This window comes from Mytilus edulis, chromosome 1, assembly GCF_963676685.1.
Source record: "Mytilus edulis chromosome 1, xbMytEdul2.2, whole genome shotgun sequence".
Taxonomy (NCBI): domain Eukaryota; kingdom Metazoa; phylum Mollusca; class Bivalvia; order Mytilida; family Mytilidae; genus Mytilus; species Mytilus edulis.
Window position 1 is genome coordinate 44116856 of NC_092344.1, and position 17904 is coordinate 44134759.

The 17904-nt window shown below is 31.3% G+C and overlaps 1 protein-coding gene across 2 annotated transcripts in view; it reads left to right on the top strand.

Annotated features, from left to right (window-relative positions):
- The window catches only part of LOC139512559 (TBC1 domain family member 30-like), a 71857-nt gene extending 66864 nt beyond the window's left edge, over nt 1-4993 (top strand). For both annotated transcript variants that reach the window (XM_071300259.1, XM_071300270.1), the window contains one exon: nt 1437-4993. In XM_071300259.1, the coding sequence (XP_071156360.1) occupies nt 1437-2689 (1253 nt within the window). In that variant the 3' untranslated portion in view covers nt 2690-4993. The remainder of the gene's footprint in view (nt 1-1436) is intronic.
- The last annotated feature ends 12911 nt before the right edge of the window (nt 4994-17904 follow it).

Below are 17904 nucleotides of genomic sequence, written 5' to 3' on the forward strand. Positions count from 1 at the left end.
CAATAAATATGCTACTTTGAAACATATGGTGCATTATTTGATTTTAGAATTGAAACAATATATGTGCAACTAAACTGTAAATAACAAAAATCGCTATGTGGTTCAATATTCTTTTATTATAAATTGTAAAATTTCCTGGTTGCAGCCTACAATTTTAAATCTCTCCATAAATAATATTCTTTTTTGTAAAAAAATATAAGCATCAAAGCATGAAAGTCATTATACATGAAATGTATTTAAATCCCACGTCTTAAACTTTATGTCATATGCACATTGCACATCCGTTTTCATTCATAAAGTTCTTTTGAAGGATAAAATCATTCAGCGTATTGTAGATTCTCATTGATTTTCAAAATGCAGTTATCCTGTTCTTTGTATATTACTGCAAATGTTTAAAGTATAAAATTGACAAATACAATTATCTTTTAAATGTTTTTAATGATGAAACAAGATTTGTGTCATAAACTTTTTAGGTCAATACTTTAGTAAAACAGTCAAACAGATGCACAGAATTACAGGACTGATGAGAAATTCTATATTAGGAAATTAGGCCAACAGTTTCTGAGCACTTATTAAGGAAAAAAATACATTCAGTATGAAACGGGGATTATAGTCATAAAACTTTTAGAGTACAATTATTGTACCGAGACTCAGAAATCAACCAATCAAAATAATGAGTTATTATTAAATAGAAGATGTGGTATGATTGCCGGTGATACATTACTCTTCACAAGAGGCCAAATGACACAGAAATTAAGAGCTATTTTTTTCACCTTTGAGCACAAATTTTGTACTCTGACTACTGAGTAAAGACAGGATGGTCTGTAGTTCAAAGTCTCTTCCAAGTCATAGATGTTGCTCTCTTGCTTAGAAATATCAGCATTATGTGTCATCTCACACAATATGTTTTTCTTTTGAAAAAAATAACATGTAAAATTATTGCTTTTTTATGTTAATATACATCCTACACAACCTGACCTAGAATCCTATTTCTCTATTTCATAATGAAGTTTACATGATGTTATTACATTTAAAATCTTCTTATTTTACTTTGATGATGTCTAATACAATAAACATCAAATTTTGAAGTGGCATGTAGTGCAGTTGCTTGATATGTCTCATAATGAGGGTAAAAATATATATGTGTAGTTTTCCAATATTCTTTTCAATTTTGCTCCCAAATAGCAAATTTAACAGAATTTTGAAAATGAGTTTTTAAACATGGATCTTTGGTTTGATTCCAAAAACAGAGTAATAAAATATTCACAAACTGTCAATTTTTTTCACTCTGCTAATGATGTGAAATAATAGATTCTTCCAAAATGACAGCTAAATGTGATAATATATCATTGCACAGTGAATTAATAACAAAACACTGCAGGTTAAGTTCACCAAATACTAAAAAAAATAATTGAAATTGATGTTTTCTTTTACAGCTGCATCAGCAAGTCAGCAGCATGTCCAGCACCAGAAAAAGCCAAAGATAATTACGCCAAAAATAGAAACCCCAACGGCTCTTAATCATCTGTTTGTTGGCAGGAATAATGCCACGACCAGGAATAGATGTGTTGCAGCTAGTCCTCGTATTGCTTCAGTTTACCCACAGTTGATTAATGATGCTCCATCCAGAAGAAATAGTATTCAGAAAAACTCCAAATTAGAGTTAGGGGTCAAAGGACAAAGTGCGAAGACTGAAAAAAATGTTGAATGTGAAAACATGGTCAAAACTGATAGAAATATGAATATTGCTCAAGAGAATGATGATATTAAAAACATTGATGATAATCATAATGAAAAGGAGGATGAGGTAGGCAGACATGATTCTGCAGTAGCTGAGAGCTGTGATATAACTACAGAATCAAAAGAGAGTAAGGACGAGAATGAACTTGATAATCATATGTATATTAGTGGAAATTTGAATAATTCTAGCTCAAACACTCCAGTTGAATCTTTGATTTCTCACAGCGTAGAAAATGGCACAAATAAGTCTAGTCAGAATTCACATGTTGTTGAAAATCAAACTTCAGGAACATACCAGAATGATTCTGCCAACACCAAAACAGAATTGAACGAAAATGTTAGCAATATCACAGATGAGTGCAATACATGTAACAATGATTCTCACAGACACTCTTTAGTAATTGAAGGCTCAGAAAATGTTCATGGTAGTTTAGATTTGTCAAATGATTCTGGATTATTCTCAACGACTAACTCTCTTGAAATTGACAATTCCCCAAAAATAAATGCCAATGAATTGTCTCCCTTAAAAACAGAGAAACAAGAGGAAAGTAGTTGTCACCATAATGGTTCCGTTGCATCACATGAATCTATAGCTCACAGTAAATCAAAGTCAGACAGTTGTGAAGAAAGCTCACCATTGAAAAGTGTCCATCATGATTCTAAAAAGGCGGCTGTAGAACGATCCGTCTCAGCAGATCCTAGTAGTACATTTGAAGCAGACGACAGTCAGACATCAAGGACAAGGTCATTTTCAACTGATCAAGCTCTAAGTGATTATGCCAAAAGTAAAAGTAAGCCATCAAAAATGGAAAAGCCTTTTAATCCATTTCCTGTAAAACATTTTAATGAAAATAGAAAGAAGAATTGTGTTAAACTGGGTTTGTATAAAACCTCAACTTTACAGGAATTTGAGAGGCAATGTAAAAGTAAATTTTTATGGAGTAAATGAATGAATTGTTGTTATAATCATATTATGTTATCCTTGTTGTTATAAATTTTCACTTGGTTATGGAGAATTCACACTTGTTTTTATTTCATACATTGAATTTGGTACCAAAACCTGTGGCGACAAGCAACATATAATTGGTTAGCACTACAAGTGTTTTGTCATCTCAATTCTTATTTTTTTCATATTTATGATTAAAAAAAACCATCGCCCGTTATTATCAAGGTACCATGCCATCAATTAGAAGTGAAGAGAAACCTTATTTTGAGTCTTTCTCCTCATCAAAATTATGAAGGAAATGATACATGAACATACAAATCTTTTATAGCGTTTTTTTTCTATAAGTATTCAATTTAAACAATAGAATTTATAAACAGACTTTGAAAAAAATCAAGAATTCACCATGTTTAGAACTGGGGCGACATAGAATGAATTTCATTGTCAGATACTACAAATTTTGTTATTAATCATTATAATGATGGATTGTTTTTTGGTAAGTTTCATCCTAGTTCTTAGTTACACTATTTTTTCTTTTTATACAGACAGCTCTTGCAGAAAAATGAAATCCTATAGCAACATTCCATATATGAATTATTTGAAATCCCAATTGTTATTTTCCATATAAAATTTTTGAAATCCAAATTGTTATTAACTTAAGTTTTGTTTATTTTGTTATTTTTTGTTGCATAATACAAAGTTTTACTTTTGTTATTTTTTCATACTTGCTTAAGGTTGTGGTTTACATATATTTTTTTTATCACATATATATGTATCATTGTAGTTTAGTTTATTTTGTATTTACATTGAAATGAAGTACCCGGTATGTTGAAGTCTCCACATCTTGGGGTATTGTAAATTAAAATATTTAATGAGTTTTTCTGACATTTCTGAATGCATGAATTGCTGAAAAATGTTATAGTAATATAAAAGTACAAGCCAACTTGTACAATTGAAGATCTTTTCTGGTATTATAACACATTCATGTTTAGTTTCTTTTACCCGGTATATATATGACTGTCCTTGACATGGGACACTATCCTTATACAACTTTTTCTAAAAAGTCATTTAACTTAATTCTGGTTAAAAACCATCTAAATTTTCCATGCAAAAGAAGGTCATATCATGTGCTACTGGAGCAACTGTATATTTCAATAAATGATACACTTTTGAAATTGTTGTACATGTATTTGGTCTAAATCTATAATTGGTATGAATATAATCTAAGACTACATCTTATGTCTTCAAATTTTCGTGATTTCATATAGGAGTAGACAATTTTTTTTACTCCAAAAAAACATAAGAGCCCTATTTAGTGAGCATGGCTGCAATGACAATACAATTCCAACATTCTTCATATTATATAGATTTTTATTCATTTTTCATCCATTTTCCTGTGTTGCAGTAATGTTATGCTCTATGTTTTACACAATAACTCCATGACATGTTTCACATTATAACTCCATGACTTCATATTGGCATAATAATACATGAATTGGGTATAGCATGTGCAATAAATGTAACAACATTTTCATCATGTAATTGTTGCAGTGATTATTATGTAGTTTAGACTGTATGTATGAATGTATCTGTTAAAATATGATCTCAGTTAATACATTCTAGATTGACAATTTGATTAAAAAAAAATCCATCTTTATTTTTCATTATTTGGGATAAGGGTTGTAATCTTTGTTTTATTAGCCTTCTTGTACAAGTTATGCAATATGGATAACAATTATGAGTGTGTACCAAATTGGTTGTTCAATGGATTCTCTTGTATAATTTAAGAAAAAAAGAAGTTCAATAATTCTCAGCAACGATCTAAAGTCTTAATCCTATATTCATATTTTTGACTTTTGTAAATTAAATTTTGAACTCTTCTCTCATCAAATGTTATTTGAAATAAAACGTTGAAAGATAAGTGAGGCAAAAGATGCTCCATATTTTGAGATGAAGTGTAAAATTTAACGAGCAACTTTAATATCAAATTTCACTACAAAATATTGAGTTGTCTCCCATACAAGTGATGTCCAAAAATTTCGTTTTTTATATTTCTTAAAATTTGTCAAATCTCCAGGTCTGAAATGTGAGGAAACCAAAAGGGTTACTGAAAAGAAATATAAAGTATTTTTGTGAGATTATTTATATCATTGTTAGTTATTTGTGTTTAAAATTGTTGAATTTTCATATTTATGAGAAATAGGTGCTATTACATAATATGTTAATAACATTCCTTGAACTTTTGAATTTATCTGTGATTTCCCCCCAGAAATTCTATCTTTTGTCTTAATAAAACATGTATCAAAGTTATCATCTTCATTTGTTTTATTTGTCATGTTTGTAGATAGACCAGTTTTATTGCAATGCAGAAAAAACCTGAGTAATCTGGCACCCTGCTTGATTTAACATTTTTTTCTGGTCCCACAGAGTGTCAGATAACACAGGTTACACTGTACATAAAAATAAAGTATCAAATTCTCATTGGACTAAATCCTGAAAAGACGGGGACACCAACAGCTGAGACTTGTAGATCCACTTCAGAACAGTCTTAACTGATGATAATCAAATATGCCCATAACATTAAATTTACATGTGACGGAAATCATCTAGAATTAACCATAAAACAAGAAATAAAGATAACATAAAATACTGCATAAAATATCAGTATTTTACAGATCAGTAATTTTACTGCTTGATTCTCATACAAAAATAGGTAAACATTTGAATACAAATCATGCTCAGAAAACAAAAATAAAAACATGATTTTTACATGTCATTTTTCACCTGTCACAATTATCAATTGAATGGCACATAAGATGAAACAACTTGGACTGTCAATAATTTGTGGATAAGGACAAAGGAGTAGGTTCAGTAAGACCCCTTTTTGGCCCCAAAATATAGCAGTTTTACAAAACTGTGAAAATGTAATCTTTTATCTATTTACTGGAAAGTAAAATGCTTCTGCTACATAAATATGGGCTGTTTTTGACAATACAATGCACATATGTCAGGTACTAGCATCATTAAGTCATGCTAAATTACTGAAATCTTCGCAATTTTAGCATTTTTGTTAAATTTTAGATGGTTTCCGTCTTTAATGAAAGTGGCCGCATTCGTGTTCATTCATAATATTGAAATGTAAGTTGTATTTGATGATAATACACAACATATATAAAGGTTGAGGATGAACACGGATGTGGGCACTTTCATTTTTGACAAAAACCATCTAAAAAGTGAAGTTTTTTGGCATATTTGATAGATTTTTCATATTTAAGCTTGAATCGGAGCGTTTTTAATGACTAAATCAGTTGAGATCTTTCACATAAACTAATTGAATCAATTTAAATAGACACTTAAGTGTTTAAAAAGTGTCCAAAATCTTTCGTTATATGAACTTGAAATTTGAGGCCAAAATCGGCCCTTTACCGGACCTACTCCTTTGAAATGAAGGAGACGAAAAAAGGTCATATGTGGACTTTTTGATGCTTTTCTTCCTTTCTTGGGAAGAAATTTTGTACCCTTTTCAAATGAGTTTTGAATATAAGAAACATATCGTGCATATAAATAAAGAATCTTTCTTTTTTATTGGAATCAATATTGCCTTAACTTTTAAATTTACAAAAACATGATAGACATGAATCAAAGACTAACACTTTACTACAGGCTTCTGACTTACTTGGGACAGGCACATAAAGAATGTGACGTGGTTAAACATGTTTGTGAGTGCTCAACCCTCCCTGTTGAGCCTATGACTTGTCGCAGAAAGCTTGACATAGGCATAGTGATCAGGCGGCGGCGTTAGCTTACTTCTTAAAAGCTTTATTTTTTATATTTTAGAAGGTGGAAGACCTGGATGCTTCATACTTTGTATATAGATGCCTCATGTTACAAATTTTTTGTAATGTTAAATTCTCTCTTATTATAAGTAATATATTTGGTATGTGTGTACCTTGCAAGGTCCTCATGCCTGTCAGGCAGTTTACACTTGACCTCAACATCATTTCATGGATCAGTGAACAAGGTTAAGTTTTGATGGTCAAGTCCATATCTCAGACACTATAAGCAGTAAGTCTAGTATATTGGGTGTATGGAAGGACTGTATGGTGTACATGTCCAACTGGCAGGTGTCATTTGACCTTGACCTCATTTTCATGGTTCAGTGGTTATAGTTAAGTTTTTGTGTTTTGATCTGTTTTTCTTATACTTTATGCAATATGTCCACTATATTTGGTGTATGCAATGATTGTAAGGTGTCATCTGACCTTGACCTCATTTTCGTGGTTCAGTGGTCAAAGTTAAGTTTTTGAGTTTTGGTCTTTTTTTTCTGATACTATATGCAATAGGTCAACTATATTTGGTGTATGGAAATATTTCATGATCCATATGTCAGTAGCAAGGTTTTGTAGACCTTGATCTCATTTTTATGGTTCATTGCTCAGTTTAAAGTTTTTGTGCTTTGGTTGTTTTTCTTAAACAATAAGCAACAATATCAACTATATTTGTTGTATGGAAGAATTGTTAGCTGTACATGTCTGCCTGGCATGGTTCATCTGACCTTGACCTCATTTTCATGGTTCATTGGTCAATGTTTTTTTCTTGGTTAATGTTAATTTTATGTGACAGTCATAACTAAGCTTTATATTTAGGACTATCAACCTAATATCAATGATTATTGAAGAAGGCGAGATATTTCAGCATGTGATATGTTCATTCTGGATGAATGATTTAATTTAGAAAATGTCTTCACTTTAGAGGTATGCCACTTAAAATACACAGAATTTGTCAAGAGAAGAAGACTGCAGAGGAAAGGCCGCACACATTACATAATGGTTACATTGTGCTATTGTAATGATTCCCCTTACGGTTTACATTTCAATAATAATGTGGTCGATTTCAGAATTTAGATACTGTGGTAACCTTAAGAAGTGACTATAAATATTATTAGACAATTTTTTTAGCGAGACAAGGAATACAAAACTATATAAAGTGTTTAAAATTATTTAACTGAAAACGGGGCCCAACTTAACAGTAATCAGTGGTTATGTCAGAGATCATCTAAGCTTGAACAATATAATGAATTGTTAATATGAATGCTACACACATATGACCTTGAAGGAACAGGGTTTGCAAGGTGTCATTAATGCTACTATTGTACAAAAATAGTCAAATTCCCATTACTCCCACGATAATTGTCAAATCTAAATGACTATAGTATAGTCATGTACACATGATGACAGAAAATCCTACTAAGTATGGAACTTTTGGACAAATCTCAGTAGAAAAGTAAGTGTGTGAAAAGGCACAAAAATGACATCAAAGCGAGATGTCATTGATTGCCTCATCACCAGGTATGTGTACTAATTTGGTTAACCCAGTTGAAAATGGAATAAGACATTAAACTCATTCGACCCCAAAAGATTTCTGGAAATTCAGGCATTTTCGAAAATTTGCAATCTTATGCAAATTAGCAGACTCTTTATGCTGTAACTGATGAGATTTGGGGGCGGATGGCATGGATGGAGTTGGGATGGGAGGTGGAATATTTTCTCGTGGGTTTAAACCCACTCCTACTGAAAAATGGTCATTTTTATTCTATTTTCCGATTTTAAAACGATCTTGAGGATGAACATTGTCCATACTGTGTTTCTCTGTCATTCAAGTATTACCCTATAGTTACAGCAGTCCTTTCATTATTAGTGGGTGTACATGAGACCTAAGTGTCTTGTTGGGGAATTATTATTGTTAAGTCAGGTCTGCCTAAATGTCTGTTGTTACCGATTTTTGACAAAACGGTGACCTAGATTTTACAGACTAGATTCCTATTGGCCATATTTTACCATGTTGTGTTCCTGTACCACCTCTACATGCATTTAGGATAATAGTTTATACCTAGTCACTACCAGTTATGTAGTGGCCATTCAAAGATGCCCAACCCACCTGATTTTCACGTTTTCCGATTTTGAACTCTTTTAAACGTCTTTCAAACTGCCATATTTTCAAAAACAGACATCTAAGAAGAGTTTATGGACCATGAACTGATTGGTTGAAGTCCCTGCTAGCATGACAGTTCAGCTGAGGCAGTTTAAAAAAAGTCTGGAGGGTCATACGGCCCATCAAAGAATTATTGTCGCCATTACGCCTTCAGGCGGGATTTGGGGCAAAGGGGTTTACTATTTTCATGAATTTCAATACAGGCTAGTTTTGTGCTTTCAAAATTTTGGTTCATTTGTATGTTTCTGAGTATATCTAATATAAAGTCCATTTCACTGATCATTTTTTGTTTTGTTGGCTGCGTGGAGGACCATTGATGGCCTAGAGCTGTTTACAGCTAGTTGGCCAAGTTGTTGTTTCTTTGACACCTGCTTCGTTGCCATTGTCATTTTAGACCAAAAAAAAAAAAATTCATGGCTTAGCATCAAATGTCCAATCCAATCATTACTTAAAATGAAGACATTTTAAAGGGCTCACAATTTCAAAACAGATTTACAAAATGGTCAGCTTTCCAGCTGCTTTTAGGAACATTTTTTTTTCAATTAGCTTGTATAAATACTTCTGTATAAACTATTCATAAAATCATTATATTATGTATTTTCACTTTTTTTTTAAAATCACATTTTGAATAATCCATACAAAATCCAGATGTAAGAAGAAACAAGAAAAACTAACAACTTTTTCCTGAACAACACAAAACATTTCATAACTTAAAAGGTATAGTTTTTCTGAATAATACATGCTAAAGATGTCAGAAACATCCTGTCCAAGTCTTACTTTTTCAACTCTATAGAGGCCATAAAAATACAAAAAGCAAATGAACAGTTCCTAAATAGTTATGCTTTATCTCAAAGCCAAAGTAAGGCTTTCAACATGAAGCAAACACTCTTATCATTGCAAGTTCAAAACAGCCGCTAGCACTGGGATGAATCCCAATTGTTATTTTCCATATAAAATTTTTGAAATCCAAATTGTTATTAACTTTTGTTTATTTTGTTATTTTTTGTTGCATAATACAAAGTTTTACTTTTGTTATTTTTTCATACTTGCTTAAGGTTGTGGTTTACATATTTATTTTTTTATCACATATATATGTATCATTGTAGTTTAGTTTATTTTGTATTTACATTCAAATGAAGTATGTTGATGTCTCCACTTCCTGGGGTATTATATTGTAAATTAAAACATTTAATGAGTTAGTAATATAAAAGTACATGCCAACTTGTACAATTAAAGATCTTTTCTGGTATTATTACACATTCATGTTTAGTTTCTTTTACCCGGTATATATATGACTGTCCTTGACATGGGACAATACCTTTATGCAACTTTTTCTAAAAAGTCATTTAACTGAATTCTGGTTAAAAACCATCTAAATTTTCCATGCAAAAGAAGGTCATATCATGTGCTACTGGAGCAACTGTATATTTCAATAAATGATACACATTTGAAATTGTTGTACATGTATTTGGTCTAAATCTATAATTGGTATGAATATAATCTAAGACTACATCTTATGTCTTCAAATTTTCGTGATTTCATATAGGAACAGACAATTTTTTTTTTACTCCAAAAAAACATAAGAGCCCCATTTAGTGAGCATGGCTGCAATGACTATACAATTTAAACATGCTTCATATTATATAGATTTTTATTCATTTTTCATCCATTTTCCTGTGTTGCAGTAATGTAATGCTCTATGTTTTACACAATAACTCTATGACATGTTTCACATTATAACTCCATGACTTCATATTGGCATAATAATACATGAATTGGGTATAGCATGTGCAATAAATGTAACAACATCTTCATCATGTAATTGTTGCTCTGATTATTATGTAGTTTAGACTGTATGTATGAATTTATTATACTTACATGTATCTGTTAAAATATGATCTCAGTTAATACATTCTAGATTGACAATTTGTTTTAAAAAAATCCATCTTTATTTTTCATTATTTGGGATAAGGGTTGTAATCTTTGTTTTATCAGCATTCTTGTACAAGTTATGCAATATGGATAACAATTATGAGTGTGTACCAAATTGGTTGTTCAATGGATTTCTCTTGTATAATTTAAAAAAAAAGAAGTTCAATAATTCTCAGCAACGATCTAAAGTCTTAATCCTATATTCATATTTTTGACTTTTGTAAATTAAATTTTGAACTCTTCTTTCATCAAATATTATTTGAAATAAAACGTTGAAAGATAAGTGAGGCAAAAGATGCTCCATATTTTAAGATGAAGTGTATTATTTAATGATCAACTTTAATATCAAATTTCACTGCAAAATATTGAGTTGTCTCCCATACAAGTGATGTCAAAAAATTTCTTTTTTTTATATTTCTTAAAATTTGTCAAATCTCCAGATCTGAAATGTGAGGAAACCAAAAGGGTTACTGAAAAGAAATATAAAGTATTTGTGTGAGATTATTTATATCATTGTTAGTTATTTGTGTTTAAAATTGTTGAATTTTCATATTTATGAGAAATAGGTGCTAATACATAATATATTGATAACATTCCTTGAACTTTTGAATTTATCTGTGATTTCCCCCCAGAAATTCTATCTTTTGTCTTAATAAAACAAGTATCAAAGTTATCATCTTCATTTATCGTTTTATTTGTCATGTTTGTAGATAGACCAGTTTTATTGCAATGCAGAAAACACCTGAGTAATCTAACACTCTGCTTAATCTAACATTTTTTCTGGTCCCACAGAGTGTCAGATAACACAGGTTACACTGTACATAAAAATAAAGTATCAAATTCTCATTGGACTAAATCATGATAAGACGGGGACACCAACAGCTGAGACTTGTAGATCCGCTTCAGAACAGTCTTAACTGATGATAATCAAATATGCCCATAACATTAAATTTACATGTGACGGAAATCATCTAGAATTAACCATAAAACAAGAAATAAAGATAACATAAAATACTGCATAAAATATCAGTATTTTACAGATCAGTAATTTTACTGTTTGATTCTCATACAAAAATAGGTAAACATTTGAATAAAAATCATGTTCATAAAACAAAAATAAAAACATGATATTTACATGTCATTTTTCACCTGTCACAATTATCAATTCAATGGCACATAACATGAAACAACTTGGATTGTCAATAATTTGTGGATAAGGACAAAAGAGTAGGTTCAGTAAGACCCCTTTTTGGCCCCAAAATAGAGCAGTTTTACAAAATTGTGAAAATGTAATCTATAATCTATTTAGTGGAAAGTAGAATGCTTCTGCTACATAAATATGGGCTGTTTTGAAAATACAATGCACATATGTCGGGTACTAGCATTATAAGTCAAGCTAAATTACTGAAATCTTCGCAATTTTAGCATTTTTGTTAAATTCTAGACGGTTTACGTTTTTAATTAAAATGGCCGTATTCGTGTTCATTCATATTATTGAAATGTAAGTTGTATTTGATGATAATACACAACATATATAAAGGTTGAGGATGAACACAGATGTGGGCACTTTCATTTTTGACAAAAACCATCTGAAAAGTGAAGTTTTTTGGCATATTTGATAGATTTGTCATATTTAAGGAGGCTCGCGGGTATAAATAAAGGGCTGCGCTTAGGCGCATGATACGCCCGTTGCTCTTTTAACTTGTCTTTTATGCTTTAAATGAATTTATATGATCAACTAGAAATAGTGTGAGCCCTGTCAAATACCCCCCCCCCCAAAAAAAAAATAATAAATAAAAATACACAAAAAAATTGGCACTATTAAGGCTACCTCAAATTTAACTGAGTTTTTTTTCTTAATTTTTCATCCATATATAAAATTTTGTGAAAGTGTTAGTTATTGTCCCAAAATTGGAAAAATCCCCCTTTTTTCAGCATAAAAATTCATAACACGGAAATGTAAAATCTGAAATTTATAAAAATTGAAAGGGAGCTTACATTAATAGATATAAACAATTCACTAAAGTTTCGTGGACATTGGTGAAAGCCTTTTTGAGTTATTGTCCAAAGTAATAAAAATAACCCTTTTTTTATGAATAAAGCCCCATTAATCCAAAACTTAAAATCTGAAATTTATAAAAATTGAAAGGGAGCTTACATCAATAGATATAAACAATTCACCAAAGTTTCATGGACATTGGTGAAAGCCTTTTTGAGTTATTGTCCGAAGTGTTAAAAATCGCCCTTTTTTTATGAATAAAGCCCCATAGTTCCAAAACTTAAAATCTGAAATTTATAAAAATTGAAAGGGAGCTTACATCAATAGATATAAACAATTCACCAAAGTTTCATGGACATTGGTGAAAGCCTTTTTGAGTAATTGTCCGAAGTGTTAAAAATCCCCCTTTATTTATGAATAAAGCCCCATAAATCCAAAAACTTAAAATCTGAAATTAAAAAAAAACGAAAGGGAGCTTACATCAATAGATATAAACAATTCACCAAAGTTTCATGGACATTGGTGAAAGCCTTTTTGAGTTATTGTCCGAAGTGTTAAACATCCCCCTTTATTTATGAATAAAGCCCCATAAATCCAAAACTTAAAATCTGAAATTAAAAAAAAAACGAAAGGGAGCTTACATCAATAGATATAAACAATTCACCAAAGTTTCATGGACATTGGTGAAAGCGTTTTTGAGTTATTGTCCGAAGTGTTGAAAATCCCCCCTTTTTTATAAATAAAGCCCCATAAATCCAAAACTTAAAATCTGAAATTAAAAAAAAACAAAAGGGAGCTTACATCAATAGATATAAACAATTCACCAAAGTTTCATGGACATTGGTGAAAGCCTTTTTGAGTTATTGTCCGAAGTGTTGAAAATTCCCCCTTTTTTTATGAATAAAGCCCCATAAATCAAAAACTTAAAATCTGAAATTAAAAAAAAACGAAAGGGAGCTTACGTCAATAGATATAAACAATTCACTTAAGTTTCATGGAAATTGGTGAAGGTGTTTTTGAGTTATTGTCCGAAGTGTGGACGACGGACGGACAGACGGACGGACGGACGGACAGACGGACGGACGGACGGACGGACGGACGGACAACGGTATACCATAATACGTCCCGTCCCGGGCGTATAAAAATCGAAAAAAAAATTAAATATTTGTTTTTTCATTACAAATTTTATTTATTTCACAATTAGCTATTACTTCATAATATGGCACAAAAATCACCAAGAAAAATCGATTTGGTTTGTCCACAGATGACTTTTAAAATGTTCATATCATTGAAAAAGCTCCAAATTATCTCCCTTTGGTGCAAAAATGTCATTTTTGGACGTTAAAATTGAAATTTCTTTTTTAACTCATCGGTGACCTATATTTTTTATTACTGTTTTCAAACAAACTGTACATAAACTAAATAATTGTAAAATTTTAACGATTTCTGTAATTTAGTTCTTTTTTTATTTCGATATTACCAATATTTCTCCTATTAGTTCAACAGAAAAAAGTAAAAACACAAAAATACTGAACTCCGAGGAAAATTCAAAAAGGAAAATCAAAAATCAAAAGGCAAAATCAAAAGTCCAAATCAAAAGTCCAAACACATCAAACGAATGGATAACAACTGTCATATTCCTGACTTGGTACAGGCATTTTCTAATGTAGAAAATGGTGGATTGAACCTGGTTTTATAGCTAGCTAAACCTCTCACTTGTATGACAGTCGCATCAAATTCCATTACATTGTCAACGATGCATGAACAAAACAAACATACTCAAAGAGTAAAAATGTCAAAAATAGGAGTACAACAGTCAATATTGTGTTATCATCTTATTATCACTACATAAACAACAAATGTAACAACGTAGCACAAAAAGGCATACATCAAATTTAACATTCTCATTTTGCTTTTCTTATACGGCTGAATTTATCTATGTAAAGTCTACCCATAAATGAAAGAAGGTTTTCATTACTGGTGTAAAATTGCGCGTTTGAAATTCGCACAGGTAGACATAAAAATTATTTTGTCGTATGACGGCATACATAAATGCAGACTCACGTAAAGTAGATATAACAAAAAACAGACTTACAGTAAAAATAATAAATAAAATAATGGTGTGGTTCAAAGTATGACGGGACACATAAGTACAGTTTCACGTCAAATACGGCTGAATTTATCTATGTAAAGTCTACCCATAAATGATAGAAGGTTTTCATTACTGGTGTAAAATTGCGCGTTGAAATTCGCACAGGTAGACATAAAAATAATTTGGTCGTATGACGGCATACATAAATGCAGACTCACGTAAAGTAGATATAACAAAAACCAGATTTAACAGTAAAAGTAATAATAATAAATAAAATAATGGTGTGGTTCAAAGTATGACGGGATACATAAGTACAGTTTCACGTCAAATGTATATCATAAAAAAACAGACTAAACAGAAAAAGTAGTCTTATTGAATAAAATAGTTTAGCCATTCATAGTATGTCAAGATCCTTAAGTAAAAGTAATATCAATAAATGAAATAATTTTGCCGTTCAAAGTATGTGGTTTTACGTAACCACAGAGTCACTTCAAATGAATATCTAAAAAAGACATATAAAAGAATACTATAATACGTAATTAAGATGATAACAAACGTCAGTACGCAAAATCTATACTTCAAGACCATCTTGTATTATTTGTGAAGTTGATACGGAATATTTATCAACAAGTTCTGGGTATCTTCCGATGAACTTTTTTAGAAAAAGGACGAGACGTTCTTTGACATACCCCTGGTTCATCAATTTTCTGCTCAGACACTGGTGACGTTTTACAAAGTCTGAATAGGAGCTGCAAGCTCTTGAATACCTAATAAGTTGGGAAATGTATATTCCATATGCAGGTGAAGTTGGTATATTACTACTAAGGTGGGGGAAATTGATAATTTCAAAATTAAAATCGTCTCGTTTGTCATAGATTCTGGTACTGAGATGACTGTGTATGTCAAATTCGAGGTATAAGTCTAAAAATGAGGCAGAGGAAGCCGTGTCTGTGGTCTCTTTAATTTCTAGTTCTGGTGGGTATATTAATGGAATCCAATCAGAAAAGTTCGGATTGTTAATGGAAAGAACATCATCAATATATCTGAAAGGACATTAACAAAAATGTATGCTTTTTTCGGAGGCAAATTGTGAGCTTAAATGAACGGTGACCCCATATTTTTATTTTATATTTCCATTAGATATAAGATAAGGTTTAATCATGGAAAAACATAGGAAAATCCTATATTAGAAAAAAAAGTTGATTTAGACCCGCGAACCCCCTTAAGCTTGAATCGGAGCGTTTTTAATGACTAAATCAGTTGAAATCTTTCACATAAACTATTTGAATCAATTTAAATAGACACTTAAGTGTTTAAAAAGTGTCCAAAATCTTTCGTTAGATGAACCTGAAATTTGAGACCAAAATCGGCCCTTTACCGGACCTACTCCTTTGAAATGAAGGAGACGAAAAAAGGTCATATGTGGACTTTTTGATGCTTTTCTTCCTTTCTTGGGAAGCAATTTTGTACCCTTTTCAAATGAGTTTTGAATATAAGAAACATATTGTGCATATAAATAAAGAATCTTTCTTTTTTATTGGAATCAATATTGCCTTAACTTTTAAATTTACAAAAACATGATAGACATGAATCAAAGACTTACACTTTACTACAGGCTTCTGACTTACTTGGGACAGGCACATAAAGAATGTGACGTGGTTAAACATGTTTGTGAATGCTCAACCCTCCCTGTTGAGCCTATGACTTTTGTCGCAGAAAGCTTGACATAGGGATAGTGATCAGGCGGCGGCGTTAGCTTACTTCTTAAATAAAAGCTTTATATTTTAGAAGGTGGAAGACCTGGATGATTCATACTTTGTATATAGATGCCTCATGTTACAAAGTTTTTGTAATGTTAAATTCTGTCTTATTATAAGTAATAGGATGCTATATTTGGTATGTGTACCTTGCAAGGTCCTCATGCCTGTCAGGCAGTTTTCACTTGACCTCAACATCATTTCATGGATCAGTGAACAAGGTTAAGTTTTGATGGTCAAGTCCATATCTCAGGCACTATAAGCAGTAAGTCTAGTATATTGGGTGTATGGAAGGACTGTATGGTGTACATGTCCAACTGGCAGGTGTCATCTGACCTTGACCTCATTTTCATGGTTCAGTGGTTATGGTTAAGTTTTTGTGTTTTGGTCTTTTTTTCTAATACTATATGCAATAGGTCATCTATATTTGGTGTATGGAAATATTTCATGATCTATATGTGAGTAGCAAGGTTTTATAGACCTTGATCTCATTTTTACGGTTCATTGCTCAGTTTAAAGTTTTTGTGTTTTGGTTGTTTTCCTTAAAAAATAAGCAACAATATCAACTATATTTGTTGTATGGAAGAATTGTTAGCTGTACATGTCTGCCTGACATGGTTCATCTGACCTTGACCTCATTTTAATGGTTCATTGGTCAATGTTTTTTCTTGGTTAATGTTAAGTTTATGCGACAGTCATAACTAAGCTTTATATTTAGGACTATCAACCTAATATCAATGATTAGTGAAGAAGGCGAGACATTTCAGCATGTGCACTCTTGTGATATGTTCATTCATGATGAATGATTTAATTTAGAAAATGTCTTCACTTTCGAGGTATACCACTTAAAATTCACAGAATTTGTCAAGAGAAGAAGACTGCAGAGGAAAGGCCGCACACATTACATAATGGTTACATTGTGCTATTGTAATAATTCCCCTTACGGTTTACATTTCAATAATAATGTGGTCGATTTCAGAATTTAGATACTGTGGTAACCTTAAGAAGTGACTATAAATATTATTAGACAATTTTTTTAGCGAGACAAGAAATACAAAACTATATAAAAGTGTTTAAAATTATTTAACTGAAAACGGGGTCCAACTTAACAGTAATCAGTGGTTATGTCAGAGATCATCTAAGCTTGAACAATATAATGAATTGTCAATATGAATGCTACACACATATGACCTTGAAGGAACAGGGTTTACAAGGTGTCATTAATGCTACTATTGTACAAAAATAGTCAAATTCCCATTACTCCCACGATAATTGTCAAATCTAAATGACTATAGTATAGTCATGTACACATGATGACAGAAAATCCTACTAAGTATGGAACTTTTGGACAAATCTCAGTAGAAAAGTAAGTGTGTGAAAAGGCACCAAAATGACATCAAAGCGAGATGTCATTGATTGCCTCATCACCAGGTATTTGTACTAATTTGGT